At 53.1% G+C, this 22,327-nt stretch overlaps 3 protein-coding genes across 4 annotated transcripts in view; 2 read left to right on the plus strand and 1 right to left on the minus strand.

Moving 5' to 3' along the window:
- Positions 1-352, minus strand: part of POLE (DNA polymerase epsilon, catalytic subunit) — a 47,561-nt gene extending 47,209 nt beyond the window's left edge. The window contains exon 1 of the mRNA XM_032396373.1: positions 272-352. Within this exon, the coding sequence (XP_032252264.1) occupies positions 272-333 (62 nt within the window). The 5' untranslated portion in view covers positions 334-352. The remainder of the gene's footprint in view (positions 1-271) is intronic.
- A 294-nt stretch (positions 353-646) lies between these two features.
- PXMP2 (peroxisomal membrane protein 2) lies at positions 647-11,391 on the plus strand. The gene is made up of 5 exons (XM_032396397.1): positions 647-785; positions 2,192-2,305; positions 4,164-4,326; positions 7,547-7,666; positions 10,248-11,391. The coding sequence occupies exons 1-5, from the start codon at positions 664-666 to the stop codon at positions 10,314-10,316; spliced, it is 588 nt and encodes a 195-aa protein (XP_032252288.1). The 5' UTR covers positions 647-663; the 3' UTR covers positions 10,317-11,391.
- Positions 11,392-13,582: 2,191 nt separating this feature from the next.
- Positions 13,583-21,868, plus strand: PGAM5 (PGAM family member 5, mitochondrial serine/threonine protein phosphatase). 2 transcript variants are annotated; one of them, XM_032396401.1, is made up of 6 exons: positions 13,583-13,800; positions 16,468-16,646; positions 17,809-17,934; positions 18,043-18,131; positions 18,256-18,389; positions 20,397-21,868. In XM_032396401.1, exons 1-6 carry the CDS (start codon positions 13,610-13,612, stop codon positions 20,545-20,547), a joined length of 870 nt encoding a protein of 289 aa, XP_032252292.1. In that variant the 5' UTR covers positions 13,583-13,609; the 3' UTR covers positions 20,548-21,868. The 2 variants fall into 2 exon arrangements, with proteins under 2 accessions (XP_032252292.1, XP_032252293.1); XM_032396402.1 differs by having other exon boundaries at positions 18,259-18,389.
- The last annotated feature ends 459 nt before the right edge of the window (positions 21,869-22,327 follow it).

The raw sequence follows: 22,327 nt of genomic DNA on the forward strand, positions 1-22,327 counted from the left end.
GCCGGGAGGGAGGAGAGGCGAGGAGCGTGCGCGCGCGCTGTGATCGCGGTGGCGCGGGTGACCGCCCCCACCCCGGTCCGCAGGCGCTGACGGGCGGCCCCATCGGCTCCGCCGCCCAGTCGCCGACCGCGCTTCCACAGAGCCGTCTGTCCTCAGCGCGCGGAAACCAGAGCGAACGCAGGAGGACCGCCGCGGCTGCGCGCCCGGAGCTCCGCACAAGGCAGTCCCGCCCGCCGCCCGCCGCCCGCCCGGGAGCCCCGGCGCCCCTCACCGGCTGGCCTCGCCGTCCGGGCCCGGCTCCGCGCGCCGCCGCCCGCTGTTCCTCAGAACCATCGCGCCGCGCCCGGACCGCCGCCGCTGTCCCGGAGAAATTTGGCGCGCTCCCACCAAGTCTCGCGAGAGAGCGGAAGCGCCCGCCGCCCAATCGGGAGGCTCGCCGGGCCCCGCCCCACCGAGCTCCTATCGCCGCGGGCGCCGGGGGGGAGGCGGCCTGATAGGGACTCAGGGAAAAGTGTGCGGACGCGCGAGCCGCGCACGGCGGGGTCTGCCCCGGGCCGCGCTGCGGGCCGCGGCGGGGCGGGAAATGGGAGGCCGTCCCCGCGCCCGGGCGGGCGAGAGGCGGGGTCGGGGGCCCGGGCGGCCGCGGAGCTGCGGTGGCGATCGATGGCGCCGGCGGCGTCGAAGCTGCGGGCCGGGGCCGGGCTCGGGGCGCTGCCGCAGCGGGCGCTCGCCCAGTACCTGCGCCTCCTGCGGCTCTACCCGGTGCTCACCAAGGCGGCCACCAGGTCGGCGCGGAGGGGTCGGGCCCGGGCGGGGGGCGGCCCGCAGCTCGGCCGGCCTCGGGGACGCAGCCCCGTAGACGCGTTCTGTGCGGGGATTTGGGTGCGAAAGGCGAGATGCCGCGAGTCAGACGACCCCCAAAGCCTTGCTCTAGCCGGAGAGCTCAGCGTAGGCGGCTGTGTGCGTCCGGTTCCGGCGGGTCGTTGCCAGGGAGCCGGACCAAAGGAATGCACCGACCGAGGGCGTCAGGCCCCCTTCCCTGGAGGTCCCCTCCCGAAGGTGCGTGGGTCCGGCCCACCTCCCCTTGGCGGCCGCAGCCGGACGGCTCGTTGGCACCTGCGCTCGTGCCGAGGTCAGGGGCGTTCGGGTGCGTGTCTCGAGCGGCACCCTTAGCCTGGGCGGGCGGCAGCTGTTTGCTTGCCTTGTCTTAGCAGCTTTGCACTTGCGGGAGAGGCGACAAAAGGCCCCTGCCCCCGGGCCTGCCGGTCCGTTGCACCCTTTGATTTGGGGTTCTAAACTTTTTATGAGACATCGTTCTCCTTCGTTAGCTTTAGTCAGTTAATTTTATAAGTTCATCCCCTCTTATTAAATGCAGCCTTTCATAAATACGTACAGCATGCTTCCGGGGTGTGAAGCACCAGCAGTCAGATAGGTAGGGAAGGTCCCTACCCTCAGTGGGCTTTCTGTTCTAGTGAGAAACTAGACAAAAAGCAAGATAAACAGGGAGGTCAGGGAGGTTTTATCTGGGGAGGTGACATTGGAACAGAGACCTGAAGGAGGGAAAGCAAAAGCTCTCTGGGCGGAGGGTACCCAGTGCAAAGGTCCTGAGCGAGGAGCAAGCTAACAGGGGAGCAGTGGAAAGAAGGTCTGTGTTGCTGCAGAAAATGAACAGTGAGGAAGGGACCAGGTGAGGAGGTGGTGGCCAAGGATCAAATCAAGAAGGTCCTTATCAGCCATACAAAGAATTTTGGATTTTTTAGCACACAGAGCTTATCAGAAGGTAACTATAGACCAAACCTTGGAGCAGCTGGGCCCATCTCCACCTTTCTACTGAAATTTATATTGTGGTAATTGTAGGTTTACATGCGGTTGTAAGAAATAATGCAGGGAGATCCCTTGTACACTTTGCCCAGTCTCCCCCACTGGTAACATTTTGTAACCCTCTAGTGCAGTATCGCACCCAGGACACTGGCAGGTGCAGTGCACAGACCAGGGGTGTGTGTGTCTGTCTGTGTGTGAAGTTCTACTGTCTCCACCTTTTGATGTAGGAACCTTACACCGGGGCTGCTTTAGAAAGGACTCATCTCTCCCCATCCCACGCTGCTCTCCGCACAGCCGTGCTGATTACATACAGGAACGGGCCACCCTCCTGCTGCTTTCTCCTGTTATCTGATTACATCTCTGTCCACAGTGGCATTTTGTCAGCACTTGGGAACTTCCTGGCCCAGTTGATTGTGAAGAAGCGGGAAAAAGAAAACTCCCAAAAGCTAGATGTCATTGGGCCTCTCAGATATGCCATTTATGGGTGAGTTCCATCAAGGGGCTGGTCTACCCAGTAGCAGACTGATTGCAACAAAGCGAGGGTATAAGACCAAGTTTCTGAAATAACCTAATTTGGAGGAATAATTTTTTTTAAGATTTTATTTATTTGACAGAGGGAGAGACACAGCGAGAGAGGGAACACAAGCAGGGGGAGTGGGAGAGGGAGAAGCAGGCTTCCCTCGTAGCAGGGAGCCCGATGCGGGGCTCGATCCCAGGACCCCGGGATCATGACCTGAGCCGAAGGCAGACGCCTAGTGACTGAGCCACCCAGGCGCCCCTGGAGAAATAATTTTTAAAAAAGCATTGAAGTAATCATGGGAAAAAATCAGAATGGTGGGTAATGTGAACTTGTTTTATGGTTTTCCTTTTGAATTGCTTGGGTGGGGGTGGCTGTCTTCATTGGGCTGAGAGATCTGAGGGCAGATAATTCACCTAAACCTAAGTTAGCCTTCAAGACACAAAGACTATGAAAGAGGAAAACAGACTCAAATATGGTCAGTTGTTTCCGTTATTTTCATAGTGTAAGCATCCAGAAAATAAATACTTAGGTATACTGAAAAGTGTCCAGTTTCTGAACCACTTTTGGAATTGCAAAGACCACAGAGATTCAGTTTTACCAATTAAGTCTTCCCTGAGTTCTCAGGCTAACAATAGTGTTTGTATAGATGGATTATTTTGAAGTCTTTTGTCACAAGAGTCATTTTTTCAATTTAAAATTCAGAAATATCACTTTGTATTTGTAAGCATGTTGGTTGCGGTCATCACAACGTTTCCATAATGTAGTTGAAGCCATAATCACCCTGGAGGGAGGGAGTGTGTCAGAATCCCCTGTTACTCAGTTTCCATCTTCAAGACTTCTGTTCCCTCTCAAGGCCCCGTCTAGCTCAGCCGGTAGAGCATGCACCTCTTGACCTTGGGGTCTTGAGTTCGAGCCCCACGTTGGGTGGAGGGATCACTAAAGAATAAATAAAGTTAAGACTCTGTTCCCTCTCACTAAGGACCCCTGCTCTAGGCCACTTAACCTGTGGAGGAGGAAGCAACAGCTGAGAACCACTTGAGTGAGGACTTCCAGTGTCAAAAACTGGAAGAGCCTGGGTCCCTGCACATCTTTTTACTGCTGAATTTTACAGAGCTACGGTCTGTTGTACCAGCAGATGCGGTGGCTGTGTTCAGTCGTGTCCCAAGTATCCGCACTTGGGAACACCCAGGGTCAGTACAGACCAGCTAGTGCACGGCACCAGGTTTCACTCCTGCTAACTGCCCAGGAGGGTTTCATGAAAAGCTCTGACACGAGCGATGCACCCACTTACTCATCCTTGAGCACCTTCTCTGAGCCAGGCCGTGTTCTAGGCGCTGTGGACAGTGTGTTCACGCCCAGTGAACAGACAGGCACAATCCTGTCCTGGGACGGTTACCTCTATTCAGCAAAGAGGGTACCGTATGACTAAACAGATGAGATCATGACATATGGTGACCCAGGCTATGAAGACAGTGAGACAGGACCTGGACTAGAGCGTGGCCGGGACAATGGTGGGTTCATTGTCCAGAACAATCATGAACAAAGTCTCCCAGCTGACAGTGTTGAAAAGGAGCTGGACGCATGGAAATTGATGGGAGATCCAAGGCAGGTCTATCAGAGACAAAAAAAAAAAAAAAAAGAGTGCTTGAAGCAGATTCAAAGAAAGCCTGTTTTCTAGAAGGACCACACAGACCTGTGTGGTCAGTGATGGGAGGCTCCAGGGAGGCAGGGTTTAGGACCTGGGGTTTGGGGGTGAAGCTGGACCCAAGAAGGGCACGCCCAGAGAATGGCAGTCCTGCTCACCCCCACCGTGGGTCCTCAGGTTCTTCTTCACAGGGCCACTGAGTCACTTCTTCTATGTCTTCATGGAGCACTGGATCCCTTCCGAGGTCCCCTTGGCTGGGCTCAAGAGGCTCCTGCTGGACCGCCTCCTCTTTGCACCGGCCTTCCTGTTGTTGTTCTTCCTCATCATGAACTTCCTGGAGGTTGGTTTCTGCCATAGCTCTTAGTTTGGCTCAGCGATTCTTGTCCTGGCATCTGTGGGTGGAAAGCAGAGGGCCTGTGAACTTTGCAGTACACTCAAACTGAAATGCCTCGCTTCCCTTTATGAACGTCAGACAGACCACGGTTATGTCGGCAGGACCTGTTGGGCCACAGGGAGAAGGCGTCTTGACACCACGCGTCATTTGTTACAGAACATCTTTTATGTTTCGTGGCCCCTTCTACCTGCCTCAAGTCCTGTCACTGTGTCAGTAAGCAAGCACATCTACTCATCTATCCTGAGATTCTTTTCCTGAATATTTTGAAAGGTGTATTTCAGTATAGTTGGTTCCTTGGTAATCCCATATATTTTATTTTATACAAACAGGATTCTGAGAAGGGGGTCCGTGGGATTCATGAAACCCCCGATGGCATTGCAGAACCCTGTGCTAACTCAGTCCTGAACGTCACAAGTGCTCTGAAGAGGTTACCATAGTCAGCATAGATTTAAACCATCACAACCACCACACGAGAGGTGTGTCCGAGCAGAGTCACCAGGCATGTCTGTTGGTTGTGCCCAGCCCAGTCCCTTCCCAGTTCACCTCTACCCCCTCCCCAACTCTCCATCCACTGTGTGCCCAAGATGTGTCATGTTCTGCCCTGAAAGTAATTGTCCCAACCAATCACAGCAGGTAAATCCTTCTCCTTCAGGTTTCATTTTGAAGCAGCATCTTGAGTTCGGGTTCCTGAGGAGAACACCCCTTGTGGTCTAAAGTGTTCAGGGGGGGGCAGGAAAGATGCTTCAAGTTAACTGGTTAGTAATAAGTCCCTGATAGTAAAAAGAGGTGTTGGGCAAGCCCTTAGGAAATCTGAGGTAGGGGGAAGCAAAGGGCACCCACATCCCTTTTTATCCTTCCAAATATGAAAGGAATGTATGTTCATTAAAAGATGAGAACCCTGAATACATATGTCATAGGTGACCAGAGTGTGTAAGGTACCCAACACATAAATGATCTGTGTGGGACCACATTATACCACACACACTATAGATGCTTCTCCATCTGCATTTAAATTTTTTTTTTAATTTGAATGTAGTTGACACACGATGTCATGTTAGATTGAGGTCTACGGCGCAGTGATTCAGCTTCTCTTTCCTCCGTGCTCAGCGCAAGTGTCACCACACAACTCTAATTACAGGATCACGGACTCAATTCCCTATGCTCTGCCAACATCCAGCATTTTTTTGATCATAGATAATCACGTTTGGACTGCATGGTATTCCCCCGTATGCCTGTCCCTTTTGTGTAAGGGTTCCTGTTTGGTTAATTCCTAGAATTGTCCAAAAAGGCTGTCCTTGCTTGTTCTTCCTGCAGGGCTATAGAATAGTACAAACTGCTGACATTTATTGAGCACTTGCTCCAAGCTCTGCATTGAGTCCTTTGGGTCATTTGAGCCACAAGTCAACCCCATTTTTGAGGAAGCTCAGGCCCACGGCTTAAGTTCCCATAACTTGCGAGCCCGTGAGTCCTGTCAGAACTAGGCTTTGTGACCCCAGAGCGCCCAACCCTCGCAGATTTGTCCTCTGGGCGAGGTTTGTTTCCCCACACTCTTGACAACCAGGATTGTATTTTTCTTTTAAATAGTTGGCAATTTGATACATAAAAAATAATGTATGCATATTTATGAGGTTGAACATCTTTTTATATGCTTACTGTATTAACTGCTTATTTTCTATCAGTGTTTGCTTTTTTCTCACTGATTGTATATTAGAGTATATTAAGGACATCAATCCTTTGCCAAATACAGACTGTAGATATTTTTCCCATTTTTCAGGTTTTTGTCTTTTAATTGCAGATAAAGTTAAACCTTTGAAGTTATATAAATAAAGTTTATTTATAGTGTGTTTCTCCATACAGGAGTTTAAAAAATTTATGTATTCAAATCTGTCATTCTTTTCCTTTGTGGGCTTCCTTCAAGGAAGATACTGGGAATATTCTCCTTTACTTTATTCTTTTATGATTTTATTATGTACATTTTGACAAACACAAAGATAGTGGAAATATTCTATATTTTCCTCTAGTATTCTTATTTTTTTATTCATATGTGGGAGATATACTTTTGTCTTGTTTCTTTTCACTTAAATAGCAAATTGTCTTGTTACCATTTATTGAACAATCCCCCCGTACTTTGAAACGTCCACTTTATCACGCCCTCATTCCCATATATGCAAGCCATTATCTGGACTCTGATCTTTTGCTGGATTCTATGAATTTCCATTGTATGTCTTTTCTTTTTTAGCTTTTAATTACCATCATTTCATAGTATTTTTTTAAGTCTTTAGTAATTTAGGCCTCCTCTTGCTATTCTTTTTCAAGATGGCTATTCTTATGCATTTATCCTCTCAGATGACATTTAGAATCAATTTATCGGGGTTCATTTTTTAAAAACTTCAAGTTCTGCTTGAAAATGCATCCATTTTGGAGATTGTTTTGGGCAGAACTGACAGCCGAGGCATACATAGCCATTCTGGTGCCCACGGCCAACAGCATGAATCCCGCCGTTCAGTCAGCTCTGCACAGAGTGATGAAGGTCCACGAGGGCCCTGGGCACTGCCTCACTGCTGATGACTTCCCAGCCGGTGGTTGGCTCCTTAGAGCCGCAGCGCTAATTAGGCACACAGGTGTGCTGTCTACATACAAATGGAACAAAATCCACGGTTTATTTTTTATTTATTTTATTTTATTTTATTTATTTATTTTTTAATTTTGTTATGTTAGTCACCATACAATACATCATTAGTTTTTGATGTGGTGATCCACGATCCATTGTTTTCGTATAACACCCAGTGCTCCATGCAGTACGTGCCCTCCTTAATACCCATCACCGGGCTAACCCATCCCCCGCCCTATTTTATTTTATTTTAAAGGGATTTTATTCATTTGACAGAGACACAGCGAGAGAGGGAACACAAGCAGGGGGAGTGGGAGAGGGAGAAGCAGGCTTCCCGCTGAGCAGGGAGCCCGATGCGGGGCTGGATCCCAGGACCCCGGGATCATGACCTGAGCCGAAGGCAGACGCTTAACCCACTGAGCTACCCAGGTGCCCCCAAAATCCACAGTTTTAAAAACCATCATGTTAGGGTTTGGAGACCTGCAGACCTTGGCACCCCAGCTTCAGTTCTGAGGACAGTGGCAGCTGCCCACCATCCACACCCTTCCTTTCCAGGGGAGAGACGCAGCTGCGGTCACTGTCCAGATAAGGAGAAGCTTCTGGCCGGCGCTGCGCATGAACTGGCAAGTCTGGACCCCGGCGCAGTTTGTCAACATCAACTACGTCCCTTTGCAGGTGAGGCCAGCCGGCACCATGCAGAACCAGAGGGGGCCTCATCTTCCACCAGCCTTGTTTTAGCTTGGACTGATCGGCGGTTTTCTCTCTGCCCAGAATCAGTAGCAGTTCCGGATTGGGACAGATAAAGCAGGTGTCCACACCTCATCCGCTGGTCCCAGAAATGTTTCTGAAAAGCCCCCAGTCCAGGAGCAGCTTGGATTTTCCAGGGGTGCAGTACTGCCAATGCCTGGCCTTGCGGGTCACAGTCAAAAGTGCACGCAGGTGCCAAGCAGTGCCATGCCCAGCAGGATGTGCAGGGAGGCACGGGCAGCCTAACCTGCAGTGAGGTCAGCGCACACCCGAGGAGCAGGCAGACGGTGGGACCTGGGGTGGGGCAGCCCTTGGGGTGCCACACACATGGGGTTCAGCACTTCTGGGCACCGGGGGGGGTCGCAGTCTGAGGTGGGCTGCTGAAACTGCCCCACGCAGCCCCACCTCCTGCTCTGAGCAAGGTGGGAGCCTGGAGGGGCTCTAAGCTGCAGGAACAGCTCACTGGGGCAGGGCCGAGGGGCCCCGCCATTGTGCACTGCTTTTACACACCAAGGACAGCTCATGTGTGTCCAGCCCCAAGACCATACGCAAGGCTGGAGATATGCTAGAGGGACTCGGCACATCTGTGTGCTCATGGCCTGGGTTTATTACAGCCTCGAAGGAAAGATACACAACTGGATCCTAGGAATCCATGCAGGCTTCCTGTGCTCCCTCCCTCCCATGAGGGTCACACAGAGCACGCGCTCACCAAAAGAGCTTTGGTCCCACCAAACGCAACAACATGTAGGCCGTGTTTCTGCCCAGGGAAGCCCTGTAAAGACGCAGCACCTAGGGTTTTTTGGGAGGGCTGGTCACGTAGGCATCCTCTGCCTGGCACACACCAGAATTCCAGACGCCCAGGAGAGCAGGTGCTCAGCATGAACTGTGTTATTTTAGCAAGTAGTCCAGGCCTAGGGAGCCATTCTTATCAGTTGGGGAAAGGTGGGAGCCCTCAGGAACTCTAAGTACCCAGGCCCCAAGGAAGGGCTAGCCTCTCAAACAGGCCTTTCCAAGGACTGCAACCTTAAGCTTTTTTTGCACACCATTTAAGTAACCTACTTGTTTTCACCCCTGCTCTAGAGAGGAGAGACCTGGGCAGAATTCCCTTGAGTTGCAGCTCCATTGGAAGGCTGGGAGGAGGGAGGGAGGTGCAGGCTGGGTGGTCACACACACACACACACACACACACACACCCCAAGGAGTAGCAGAAAACCAGGAGAAGGCAGGGACACGCAACCACAGATATTGCAGGGTTAAAGCAAAACGAGAATCAGTTTCATTGGTTTTAACAATGATCTTATCAGTGATGTTCCCAAGAGCAATTTCAGCTCCATGAGGGCTAAAGCCAAACTGCTGTGAATTGAGTGGTGGATGAAGTAGAAATCATAAGTCTGCAAAATTCTCTCAAGAAGTTTGTGAAGAAGTGGGGAGAAATGATGGGAATGGGCTTTGAAGCGAAGAGAGGCCATATGCTACCCTAAAGAGGGGGGCATGGGATTTGGGCAGAAGCAGAGAGGTGCTTTAGACAGAGGCCCTTCTCTACTAAGACAGGAAAGAGGTGCCTGTTCACTGGGGACGCCCGTGTATACCTTCTCTTTCCTCTGGGAGGGCAGAGGGCAGGGCAGGGCCAGACTGAGGGGAGAGGAGGTAAGATGGGTTTCTTGAGGGGAGTAAAGACAGGGTAAACTTGTAGAGAATGACAGAGGGAGCTGACTGGAGACCCTCCTGTGCATGGGCACAGAGCCCCAGGGCAGCAGGCAGGAGGTTTTCCAGGGAGTACAACTAAGGAACAAGAGGGGAAGGCAATGAAGGCTCTGAGCCATGGATCCTAAAGTACATAGAAAAGGAAATAAAGATACGGAAAGGCAGAATGGCTGAGGATGTGAAGGGATCTATGGATGGGAGAGTGGGAGAGCCTGGAAAATGGGACGCTCCTGGACAGCCTAGGGACAGAAAGCTGGGAGGCTGTGATAGGTTTCCATTTTAGGTGGTTGCAGGTGAGTGCTTAAGGGGCAGTGGAGTTTATTAAACAAGTATTTACTGAGCACCTACTGTATGCCCCACTGCTCTAAACTCTAGGGATACAGTGACTAACAAGATAGAACAGACTGCTGCTTTCATGGAGCTTGTATGTCAGGGAGACTCGCTGACTAGAGGTAATTTCAGGTGGGAGTACCTCCATCAGATCATCAAAGCAGGGTCATGGCCTGGGCTGGCGGGGTGTCACCGGCGGGCGTGGTGAAGCCACCACGTGATGTCCAGTCCTGGGGTGAGAAGCCGAGCCAGGAGCGAGTGCTCAGTGAAGGAGGACACAGGACAGTTACTGTCTGTAACAGCGCCAGGCACAGACTGTCCTGCTCACCCCTCTAGCACAGTGCTTTGTACGAAGTACAGGCTCAGTGAATACAGCAGTGGGTGGATGGACTGACCCACGATGAGCTCCGTCCTGGGGGGGTCGGTGACGGGTGGTACACTCAGGGCCTCACTGTGGCCTGTGTTCTCTTGGCAGTTCCGAGTGCTCTTTGCCAACCTGGTGTCTCTGTTCTGGTACGTCTACCTGGCCTCTCTGGGGAAGTGAAGAGGACCTGGAGCGAATGCAGACACTGCCCATGGTCCAGGGACCCACCTGCGCAGGGTGAGGGAGCAGAAACAACCTAGTCAGGACTTGATCTGACTCCACGTCATGGGATTGAAGATGGAGAAACAAATCTTTTAACATAAGAACTTGTGTTTTAAAAAGGCAGTAACTATCTTCAGGTGATGCTGCCTTAGAGTCAGAAAATACAGTAGTGTTGACTTCACTTGTCACCTTGAATTGAATTAGGACGACAATAAACTATAATGTAGTTTTTTCTGTGGTGATTTTAATTTTTCAGAACAGTTGTGTCACCAGAGGGCTGCCCTCAGATTTTTTTTTAACTAAAAAAAAATTGTGGTAGAATCTGTAATACTATTGCCTGCCTACATGGAGCCATTGGAAAGGGGCCCTTCTAGAGCAGGACTTGACCCTGACGTTTGGAGGCCCTGTGAGAAGTGTGTGCCACCCTTTCAGCTGACTTTTTTCTGCTCTCTTACTGTTCTTTTGTTAACCCTCCTCACCTTTTCTCACTCTCAGTATCCCATTCTTGTTTCATGGATACAATACCCTTGGATCTTAATTTTATATTTTTAATTTTTTTTTATATTTATATGCTGTTTCTTTTTTCTCAGGGTTCATGGGGATTTTTTTTTTCCATTTGTTTTGCTCTTTGTTTTTCCCAATCAGGATTTCCCCAAAAGTCTGCTGATTGTGCATCAGTCTTTAAGAGTTGGAGCCACTCAGGCAGTACCCTCACTGTGGGCTGACAAAGCAGGGACCCAGTTTTGTTGGAGATCACCCATTTTCAGTAACTGAGGCCTTTTCTCTTAGACTGGCCAGTTTCCCTAGAGAGGAATTCTTTAATTTCTTGCCCAGGGGAAGGGTTGTGAGATTTTAAAAAATGTAAGTCAGATTATGTCAACTCCTAACTTAAAAACCTACAAAGATGACCCAGCAATTCCATTTCTGGGTACATACCCCCCAAAACCGAAAGGGACTTAGAGATAGTTGCACTCCTACGTTCATAGCATTATTCACGGCAGCCAAAAGGTGGAAGCAACCCAATGTCCATTGACGGATGGATAAACAAAATGTATTGTATCCATGAAGTGGAATATTATTCAGCCTTAAAAAGGAAACTTGACATGCTACAACATGGATGAACCTTGAGAACACTGTGCTAAATGAAAGGAAAAATACCATGTGGTTCTACTTACATGAGGTCCCTAAAATTGTCGTATTTATACAGACAAAGGGAATGGTGGGTGCCAGAAGCTGGGGGAGGCAAATAGGGGGTCAGTGTTTAATGGGGACAGAGTGTCACTTTGGGAAGAGGAGAAAGTTCTGGAGATGGATGGTGGTGGTGGTGGTGGTTGCACAACAGTGTGAATGTACTTAATGCCACAGAACTATATGCTTAAAACTGGTTAAGACTGAGGCGCCTGGGTGGCTCAGTCGTTAAGCGTCTGCCTTCGGCTCAGGTCATGGTCCCGGAGTCGTGGGATCGAGCCCCACATCGGGCTCCCTCCTCGGCGGGAGGCCTGCTTCTCCCTCTCCCACTCCCCCTGCTTGTGTTCCCTCTCTCGCTGTGTCTCTCTCTGTCAAATAAATAAAAATAAAAAAAAAAAAAAAAAAAAAAAACTGGTTAAGACTGAGGCGCCTGGGTGGCTCAGTCATTAAGCGTCTGCCTTCGGCTCAGGTCATGATCCCGGGGTCCTGGGATCCAGCCCCGCATCGGGCTCTCAGCCTCAAGGCTGGGGCTCCTTCCAGTGCCCCCCAAGGAGTGGTCCCACCCCCGCCCTGCCCATCCAGTCTCACACGCATGCACGGGCACACACACACACTCCACAACAGGGTCACACACAAGCACACACACACGCTCCCCTCCACCCTGTAGCATGGTCACAAACACACAAGTGGTGTGGTCACACACATAGAGCCCCATGACCCCGTCTCTCTCACACACACAGGTCCCACAGCCCTGTCTCACACACAAACACATATACACGCCCCACGGCCCATCTCTCTCACATACACACGCCCCGCCTCTCTCTCTCACACAAGCCCCGCTGCCCCGCCTCTCTCTCACACACACACACACACCTCGTGGCCCCTCACACACACCCCACCTCCCTCACATACACACCACACACACACACGCCGCACATCTCTCTCACACACGCCCGGCCGCCCCGTCTCTCTCTCTCTCTCTCACACACACACACACACACCTCATGGCCCCTCTCACACACGCCCCACCTCCCTCACACACACACACACGGCCCGCATCTCACACACGCCCCGCCGCCGTCTCTCACACACACACACACACACGCCGCGCGTCTCTCTCTCTCTCACACACACACACAGACGCCACGCGTCTCTCTCTCACACGCCCCGCCGTCTCTCACACACACACACAGACGCTGCGCGTCTCTCACACACGCCCCGCCGCCCCGTCTCACACACACACAGACGCCGCGCGTCTCTCTCACACACGCCCCGCCGCCCCGTCTCTCTCACACACACACACACACACACAGACGCCGCGCGTCTCTCACACACACACACAGACGCCGCGCGTCTCTCACACACGCCCCGCCGCCCCGTCTCTCACACACACACAGACGCCGCGCGTCTCTCTCTCTCTCACACACACACAGACGCCGCGCGTCTCTCTCTCACACACACACAGACGCCGCGCGTCTCTCTCACACACGCCCCGCCGCCGTCTCTCTCTCTCACACACACACACACGCCGCCCCGTCTCTCTCTCACACACACACACACACACACACGCCGCGCGTCTCTCTCTCACACACGCCCCGCCGCCCCTTCTCTCACACACACACACACACACACACACAGACGCCGCGCGTGTCTCTCTCTCTCTCTCTCTCTCTCACACACGCCCCGCCGCCCCCCGCCGCTGGCTCAGATGCTCCCGTTGTGCCCCGGAAGGCGGCTCCACACGGGCAGCGCGGAGCAAACGGGTGGCGCCGCGCCAACGCTCGCTGCTGGAAACCAGGACTGACTCGCACCGGGGCCTTCAGCACAGGACCCGGGAAAAAGGTCTCAGAACCGTCGCCCACCACGCCTCTTCCACCGCGTTCCCGGAAACTGTCTGCGACCGACCGGGGCGTTCCCCGCCCCGCGGCCCGCTGGCCCCGGGGGCGGGACTTCCGTCCCCGCGCTGTCCGCCGGCCGGAAGCGGCCACCTGGGGAATCGTGTCCCTCGCGGCGCGCCGTCCACCCCTGAGCGCCTGCGCGGGGCCGGCGCGGGACGGGCGGGCATGGCGTTCCGACAGGCGCTGCAGCTGGCGGCTTGCGGCCTGGCCGGAGGCTCGGCCGCCGTGCTCTTCTCGGCCGTGGCCGTGGGGAAGCCCCGCGCGGGCGGGGACGCTGAGCCGCGTGTGGTCGAGGCGCCGGCGTGGGCGGGGGCCGCTCGCCCCGGGCCGGGCGTCTGGGACCCCAACTGGGACAGGTGCGGGGCCCGCGGGTGGCGTCGGGCGCGCCGACTGTCGGGCGGTGGGGACCCTCCCGGGCCCCTGGCGTTCCTTGCGGTCCGGTGTGGTCGGTTCCGCAGAGGGGCAGGCGGGGCAGGCTCGCGGGCGGATTTGTCTTCCGGATGCGGCCGCGAGGCTGGCTGTGATCGGGGGCGCCCTCGACCCCTCTTCCGAGCCCCGGCCGCCTCGCCTGTCCCGGAGGGTCGTTTGGAGGAAGGAGGACAGTGCCTGCCACGCGGGGCAGTCCGAGGTGGTCGCTCGCAGGCCTGGGTAGGGGGTCGGACCTGCCTGTAGGCTGTCAGCCTGGTTTCCCTCGCTCAACTTGGGAGCGCTCGGATTGGATGATGGCGCCTAACAGCTGGGAGAAGGGTGGATGTGGGGCCCGAGGGTGAGGGCCTGGTCTGTAAAGGGGCTCTTCGCAGGGAAGATGGGCAAGGACGTGGCGAGACATCTTGAGTAGGAACGGAAGCTCCAGGTCTTGGGTCAGTGCGTGGCCACAAGCCACGTGTGCTTACTGAGCACTTGAAAAGTGGCACCTGTGATCAGGAAACATTTTTAGTGTTATTTGATGTTAATGAATTTAAATCTAAAAACCAAAGCAGTGCAGATTTTTTTATATTGTTTATGTGTTGCAGTGATAGCATTGTTGATACGTTGGATTAAATAAAGTGAATTTTTGAAATTTCACCTGTTCCTTTCTAGTTTTTAAATGTGGCTTCTTGGAAATTTTAAAGTACATATGTCGCTGGTGTTGTGTTTCTGTTGGACGGCGCTGCTCTGGAGTCTGGGAGTGGCCCTGTGGAGTGGTTTATCCGATCCCAGCGCGTCCTTCCTACTTTACTCTGAATGAGGGGCACAGAACTAGTATTTACTGGCAGCCTAGTTGTATCAGGAACTTCATAGGTATTCTTTGGTTTTGGTTTTTGTTTTTAAGATTTATTTATTTATTTGACAGAGAACACAAGCAGGGGGCACAGTAGAGAGAGAGGGAGAAGCAGGCTCCCACTGAGCAGGGACCCCGATCCCTGGGCTCAATCCCAGGACCCCGGGATCATGACCTGAGCCGAAGGCAGACGCTTAACCATCTGAGCCACCAGGCGCCCCTGGTATTCTTTGTTTTAAATCTTTAATTAAAAAAAAAAAAATCTTAGAACTGTTTTAGATTTATACAAAAATTGGAAAGATAAGAGTTCTTATATACTCTACCCGTGATTTACTCTACTAACATCTTGTAATGCTAGTATGGTGTATTCGTCACAATCAGTGGACTGATAGCTGTATGTTATTATTGACTGACATTCATGCTTCTTTGAGATTTCCTCAGTTTTCAGCTATTGTCTGTTGTCTCTTCCAGGATCCCACCTGACAATTAGTCATGTGTCCTCAGGCTTCTCTTGGGTGTGACAGTTTCTCAGACTTCCTTGTTTTGATGACCTTGACATCAAAACTGATGACAGTTTTGAGGAGTGGTAATCAGGAATTTTATAGTATGCCCATCAATTGGGATTTGTCTGTTTTTCTCATGATTCGACCAGGGTCATACTCTCCTTTTCAAACGTCAGTACAGTCTTCTGAATTTCTCAGTTTTTTTTAAGGAAACATTCACTGTGAGATTAAAGGACTTATTTGAAGCAGCACTGGACTCTAGCTTTATTGGTTGAAGCTGACACACTGTATTTGCTCACCAAGTCTAGGTGTATGAAGGGGGAGGCTGTCTGTGCTGGAAAGTTCCAGAGCCTCATCTGGTGACATGTCCAGCCTCTTCCTGGGGAACCTCATCCAGTCTGGGCTTCCAGCGTCTGTGCCCGTAGTGCCCAGATGTCTCCTCTGGCCCAGCCCTGGGCTCCAGTGTGGCATCTCAGCCTTCTGTATTAGGGCACCCCAGGTTTGCCCAGCAGGACCCCTGAGTTGCCACTGCTCCCCTCAAAACTTACCCTGTCACCACTTTGTCCCAGCTGAGGACACTCTTTTCCTAGCTCTGCCCATACCACAGACCGTTAGCTTTTATTAATTTCAGTTCTGGGAGCCACCAGACATGCCTGTCTTCATAAGATTTGGCCGTTTCTCAGCATGTGGCTATTGGTGCCCCCCCCCGCCCTCACCCCCACTGCTCCCTCAGCTCCTCCTCAACCTTCCAGTAGTGCCATCCAATAGACATTTCAAATGTGCTTAGTGTGACCGGGGAAATGGAGTCATATTTTGTTTAATTTTCATTATTTTGAGTTTAAGTAGCCACACGGCCAGTGGCTAGCGTTGGACAGCGCAGTTGCAGGCTCTGCGTCAGCGAGGCCACACTGGCCTTGTGGGCACTCCCCCAGCTGCCCCTTCCTGTTACCCGGTTTCGTTTTCCGCACATCACTTATCACCTGGCTGTTTTAATCAGTCTTCTCACTAGAATACAAGCTGCACGAGGGCTTCGCTTCTCCGTTTGATCACCCACAACAGGCCAGGCACTGAGCTCTGTGCAGTAAATGAGATGTGCTCCAAGAGGACGGGCTCTTGGGCCAGCAGCAGAGAGCAGAGTGCAAAGGGCATTGTCTTGTCCCTGCGCTTTCCCAAGATGGAAATACTGTCTTGTCAGAAATACTCAAGGCTGACTTGTGAGTGGGGATCACAAGGACACACCTCTCATATTTCAACATTAGGCGAGAACCACTGTCCCTGGTCAACCTGCGGAAGAGGAACCTGGACTCCGGAGAAGAAGAACTGGCGTCCAGGCTGGACCACTGCAAAGCCAAGGCCACGCGACACATCTTCCTCATCAGGCACTCCCAGTACCATGTGGATGCCTCCCTGGAAAAGGACCGCACTCTGACACCCCTGGGTACGTGCTGGGGCTCAAGCCCCAATTGACACCCATCCCGGTGGCGCTGGGCCCCTTTGGACCTATGTCAGGGGCTTGGCCTAGATTCAAGAATTGTCATTAACAGTGATCATCAGCCTCACTGACACAAGACGGGCATTGAAAACATCCTCAACTTTAAAAAAATATATGGTGGATCTCGCAGGTGATCAGATCCAAAGCACAGCAGAGGTGTTCTGTACTCATGCTCAGCAAGTGGCGTACCGTGGGCACCCTGTTTGGCTCAACCTAACCTGTTGCTGAAGATCCTTCTGTTCAGCACCTGCAGATCTGTTTAAAGTCGGCTTCATAATGGTAAACAGACGAGATGGAGTGATAGCGGCTCTCACGTCCCCCTGGCAGAAGTGCTGCCTGTCGCCGAGTCCTGCCATCGTGCGCGGCACTGCTGGGCATGCACGTCCGCCGTGGTCTTTGTGCCGGCGTGCAAGCCCATCTGTGGAAGGAATTCCTAGGAGAGGAAGCATGGGGTGGTCTGAGATAGAGTTTAAGTCTGTAAAGATTTCTTTGTTGGACAGGATATGACCCATTTGTGCACGCACTAAAAAATTCAGATGGTATAAAGGGTTTAGCAGCCTGTCCTCTGGCCTGCTGTGCCGCGTGAGCAGGGAGGCCACGTCCGGGGTGCTGCCGCGTGCAGCTGAAACGGACTCGCTGAGGGCATTTTCAACCAGATTCTAAGATACGTATCTGAGAAAAAAGGATCTGTGTTTGCACGCAGTGTGTACTTAGTAATGCTGAGGCCGTTGGGTCTTTACGTGTTGGTATATCTGATGATTGCGCAACTGGTGGGTCAGCGGCACTCTGAAACTCAGTCTTTGGACAAAATTGAGTAAAAGTGGCACGAAGGACCCAGAAATAGTAACAGGACCCTACCCACACTTCAGTGATCCTCAACCTTGGTCACTGTTTAACACTTCTTCTGTATAGGGCTGAAGGTAACTGCATTATCTCGTTGATTTTACCTGTTGAATGCCTGGCCCCCCAGTTAGGCCCAAGCCCCAGGAGGGCCTGCCCACCTTGTCCCCCAGCCCTAATGGTACTTGGTAACAACTGGAGTATTTGTGAAGTAAACAAAAGAGGAACTCCAGCAACATGTAATTCTCCGGTGTTTTTCATTTTCAAGGTCGTGAACAGGCTGAACTAACTGGGCTCCGACTTGCAAGCTTGGGGTTGAAGTTTAATAAAATTGTCCATTCGTCCATGACCCGTGCAATAGAAACCACTGATATCATCAGCAAACACCTGCCAGGTGAGTGCCGGGCATCCCCAGGTCCCTGGGCAGCAGGATTGAGAACGGCAGAGGGCCCTGGGCAGCTTCTTCTGAAGGGGCAGCACTGAGTCATTGCTCCTCCCGCAGGTGTCTGCAAGGTCAGCACAGACCTGCTAAGAGAAGGCGCCCCCATCGAGCCCGACCCACCTGTGTCCCACTGGAAGCCGGAGGCTGTGGTAAAACCCCTGCTCCCCCGGGGAGCACCCCCCACCCCGCTCCCGTTGGCCCACTCTGCCCATACCCCTCCACCCGTGGCCTGCATGCTGCCTCCATACTTAAGGTTCCTTACCCTGCCCCCAGCAGTATTATGAAGATGGAGCCCGGATCGAGGCTGCCTTCCGGAACTACATCCACCGGGCAGATGCCAAGCAGCAGGAGGACAGTTACGAGATCTTCATCTGCCACGCCAATGTCATCCGCTACATTGTGTGCCGGTGAGGGGTGACACATGGCTCCCTGGCCCACCTGCCCTCCTGCCAGCCTCTGCCGGCTCATCTTTCCAGGAGGCCCTAGCCAGCCTTCTGGTAGATTGTCAGTTTGGAGTTCCTCGTGATTGCACATTGTTGGCGGGAGCAGCACCGATGCAGTCCGGGCGGGTTGGGGTGCCCCAAGTCAGTGGCACGTTCTGGGTGATGCCTACGTGGTCACTTGGTTAAGGCATTGTGTGCTGGACATCTCACACTACAATTGTGTTTTCCCCTTGGTGATTGGTAAGCGTCTTGGGAGACAGCGCAAATCCTCTTTCCCTCCAATTTATGCCAACTGAATTTAGCCCCTGTCGGTGGGTCTTGCCACGACAGATACTGTGGTGGCGCTTGCCTAATGATGGTTTTGCCTTTCTCTCATTCTGTCCTCATTTGTTAATTGAAATTCTTCTATAAGCACTCACTCTTACTCTCCGTTCATTTATTTGTAGGATTATGGGCTCACGGGTCTGTATTTGGCACTGTGCGTTATAACCCGTCACCATGTTGGTCACGTTGCTGCTCTGGCTGTTGGGCCCCCAGGAGGAGGCTCCTGTGTCCTGTGTCCTCTGGACCTGCCTCACTTCCTGGCACTAATGCAGCTTCCAGAGCCCGCTGAGTGACACCTGCCCTGAGGTGCAGCCACGGGCCGGTGGGCCCTGGAGGCAGTTAGGCCAGCTGGGTGCTTATGTGTTTGACCAAAGCTCACTTAGTGCAAAACGTGAGATAACTGGAACCCCAGCCACCCTCTCGATCCATTAGAAAGTGTGTGTCGTGTGACGGTGCCTGGCAGGGGCAGGACAGGACACAGCCCGCCGGCTGGCCTGTGGAACTCTCCAAATCCAGGCTTAGGGTCCCTGCTCACCGTGCTTGACCCTTGGGCCTGTCGTCAGGGCTGGGGGGGGGCGGAGGGGGGCCGTTTCCCCTCCAGTGTCACATGCACGGCCTCTGGTGAGAAGCCCAGGACATCAAGGCAGGGGGCACAGGGATGCCAGGAGCCAGGCTTCTTAGCTTGCTCACAGGGCCCCAGGCCAGGTGGAGTGCTGCTGGGAAAGAGGGGTGGGCCTCAGACGGCGCCCCACACCCTCCAAACTAAAGCGCCCCCGGAAGGCACAGTCTCAGAGCTCCTCTGCTCAGCACGTACTCTTCCCTGATAGCTGCTCTGGGTATCTCTGCTCTGTGGAAACCCCATGTTAGAACACACCCTGGGACGGGCTGACCTGAGCAGCCACTAGAAGGGACCCCAATGCTGAAAACACCAGAAATATTCGGGGACTTGGAGTAGAGGTGACTTGTGTGCCATAAAGGGCTAGAAGGAGCCAGAGCATCCCCGTCACGATACGGGAGGGCATTCTGGAAATTGTGAGGAAGACATGGAGAAGACTTGAGAAAGCAGCATGAAGGTAGTTGTTGCCCAGGCTGCAGGGTGAGCCACGGGGATGCCCCTCGTCCATGTAGAGATTTAGGGCACAAAGGACGTCTGATGACTTGCGGAAGCCGTGATGATACTGGGCTTTTCAGCAAATACTGCGCCTAGGAAGTGTGAGAGCAAGGAAGGGCTCTGGAGTTGTGGATTACACCACCCTGTTCCTAGGGGAGAATGGGTCAGGGGCGGATCCGTGGCACTGCCCCTGCCCCCTTTTGGTTACACTGGAAGTTCAATCGCATGCACTTGTAAGAAGCCATGGATTTCTGACTCACGTGCCCATCTTGAGTTGGGTCGATCCCCTGACCCAAAGAGGGGCTGGGCCGTCACCGTGCCCCTTATTTGATTTGATGCGATGGCATCAGCCCAGCAGCTCCTTTCTGAGAACCCCCCTGCTTGAAAACAGGAGACAGGCTTACCTGTATGGGCCCCAGCCCCAAGAAAGTCTGCTCCGAGAACTTAACTGAGGTTGGGGGCTGTTAGCGTTGCCCTGACCCCAGCCCGTTTTGGTGACAGAGCCCCCTGTTCTAGCATGTTCTTTCTCCTTCCAGGGCACTGCAGTTTCCTCCAGAAGGCTGGCTCCGCCTGTCTCTCAACAATGGCAGCATCACCCACCTGGTGGTCCGGCCAGATGGCCGAGTGGCGCTCAGGACCCTCGGGGACACGGGGTTCATGCCTCCGGACAAGATCTCCCGCTCCTGAGGGCTGCCTGGAGGCCCCGCTCTCCTCAGTCCCCCTGTGGCTCCCGTGGGTGCCGCCAAGGACACGGCTCCTTCCCTGTCTTCCCTCCACAGGCGGCACTGCGCTTACACCGCACTTCTCCAGGATGACAGCGAAAAAGGACGAAGAATATCTAAAACATCTAAAATGTGGCATTTCAGTCTGTACTTCCGGCCCCGGGATGGAAAAGGGCATTGTTCCGAGCAGATGGGCCTCATTTCTTTCTTGGGGTTTTCTGCCTGGTCTTCCAGGACGAGGCCTCACGCGTGCCGTCTGCGGGGACCGCGGTCAGTCCACACGGGTGTCTTTGGTCGTGACCACAGTTGACCACACGAGCCCCTCAAGGCTCCGAGGAGGGGCCGCCAGGGCTTCCGTTCAGAGCTTCTTGTCGTACAGTTTTCTCCTTTCTTAAGACTCTTTTATCACTTAAATATTTGTCCACTAAAGATTCTCCTCATCTGGGTTCCTGCTTTGGTAACCAGTTTCTCAGTCCAGAGTCCTGCACCTCTGACGCACCTTGGCAGGTGAGGCAGGTGGCTGGATGGTGATCAGACAGCCGGGCGCCCTCTTCAGTCTTTGCCTCTGGCTGTTAATCCTTTATGCTTACGGATTAAACTATTTAGATGTGATGTGTCCATCCCAAATATTCTGTTAACTTAGGAGAAACTACAGTTTTTATGAAGTGGTTATGAACATTTTCTGCAATCAGTGCAACTAATTGGGACATTTGATCCATTTCTCTGTAACTTTGGAAATAACTGCAAAATAAAAATTTTATTTTACTGATTTCTCAAAGTACTGATTGCGAATGTTTTCGAGAAGACAGGAACCCGTGCCGCGCAGCAGACAGCAGCCCCAGACCTGCTGGAACGGTTGCAGCGGCAGAAAGCTCTTTTCCACGGTATTTTGTGTTCCCAGGGCTGGCGGCTTGGCCGGGCGTCCACCCACCAGGGGCCAAGGCCCGGACCCGGGACAGTGAGCTGGACAAATGGCTTTCCACCAGCACCAACCATGCACCACTCTCTAGAGCGTTCTGACGAGTGAGCCCGGGGCTGTGCCAACTTCCCAAAGCACAGAAACAGGCAGCACACCTCTGACCTCAGGTGGGAAGGCAAGGGCCACACAGGCGTCCCACCCTGAGCCTGAGCCCTGGACCCTGGGACCCACACGCCTGAAGGTGGAGGTGGCAGGTCCCCCTCCCTCAAGGGGTTTGTGCAGCTGCCTCTGCACTGTCTTCAGATCTGCCTTTTTCTTCAGATTTTTTTTTTGAGAACGAGAACACGAGTGGGGGGAGGGGCAGAAGAAGAAGCAGACTCGCCGCGGAGCAGGGAGCCCGATGCGGGGCTCGATCCCAGGACCCTGAGGTGATGACCCAAGCCGAAGGCAGACGCTTCACCGACTGAGCCACCCAGGCGCCCCTTCAGATCTGCCTTTATGGCGGCATTTCACTTGACCTTTGAGAAGCAGGGCAGCATTTTGGAAACCGAAAACGAGCCCACATGGGGGGATGCAGCCGAGGAGCAAGAGGTGGGTGTTGACATGGGGTCACGGGCCCACTGATGTCAAGATAGAAACTTATCTGAGGTGGGACAGATGACTGAAGACTTCTGAGATGTCAGCAACAGTATCCTGAGTTTGGCCAAAATGAAGCCTGCAAATCAGGAACCTGTGTGACATGAGGGAACCTGAACTGACATCACTGGGAACAGAGCAGTTGGTTCCTATTATGTCGTGCTGTTTATTCCAAAATATTTTCTTCTGA

Source organism: Phoca vitulina, unplaced genomic scaffold (genome assembly GCF_004348235.1).
Source record: "Phoca vitulina isolate PV1807 unplaced genomic scaffold, GSC_HSeal_1.0 scaffold91, whole genome shotgun sequence".
NCBI classification, from domain to species: domain Eukaryota; kingdom Metazoa; phylum Chordata; class Mammalia; order Carnivora; family Phocidae; genus Phoca; species Phoca vitulina.

Bases quoted from the DNA above. Each gene is read 5' to 3' on its own strand.
- PXMP2 (XM_032396397.1), top strand. From the start codon at position 664: ATGGCGCCGGCGGCGTCGAAGCTGCGGGCCGGGGCCGGGCTCGGGGCG. The intron at 4,327-7,546 runs GTTGGTTTCTGC...CTTCCTTTCCAG, and splicing joins TCATCATGAACTTCCTGGAG to GGGAGAGACGCAGCTGCGGT. The intron at 7,667-10,247 runs GTGAGGCCAGCC...TTCTCTTGGCAG, and splicing joins TCAACTACGTCCCTTTGCAG to TTCCGAGTGCTCTTTGCCAA.
- PGAM5 (XM_032396401.1), top strand. From the start codon at position 13,610: ATGGCGTTCCGACAGGCGCTGCAGCTGGCGGCTTGCGGCCTGGCCGGA. The intron at 16,647-17,808 runs GTACGTGCTGGG...TTCATTTTCAAG, and splicing joins CCGCACTCTGACACCCCTGG to GTCGTGAACAGGCTGAACTA. The intron at 18,132-18,255 runs GTAAAACCCCTG...CCCTGCCCCCAG, and splicing joins ACTGGAAGCCGGAGGCTGTG to CAGTATTATGAAGATGGAGC.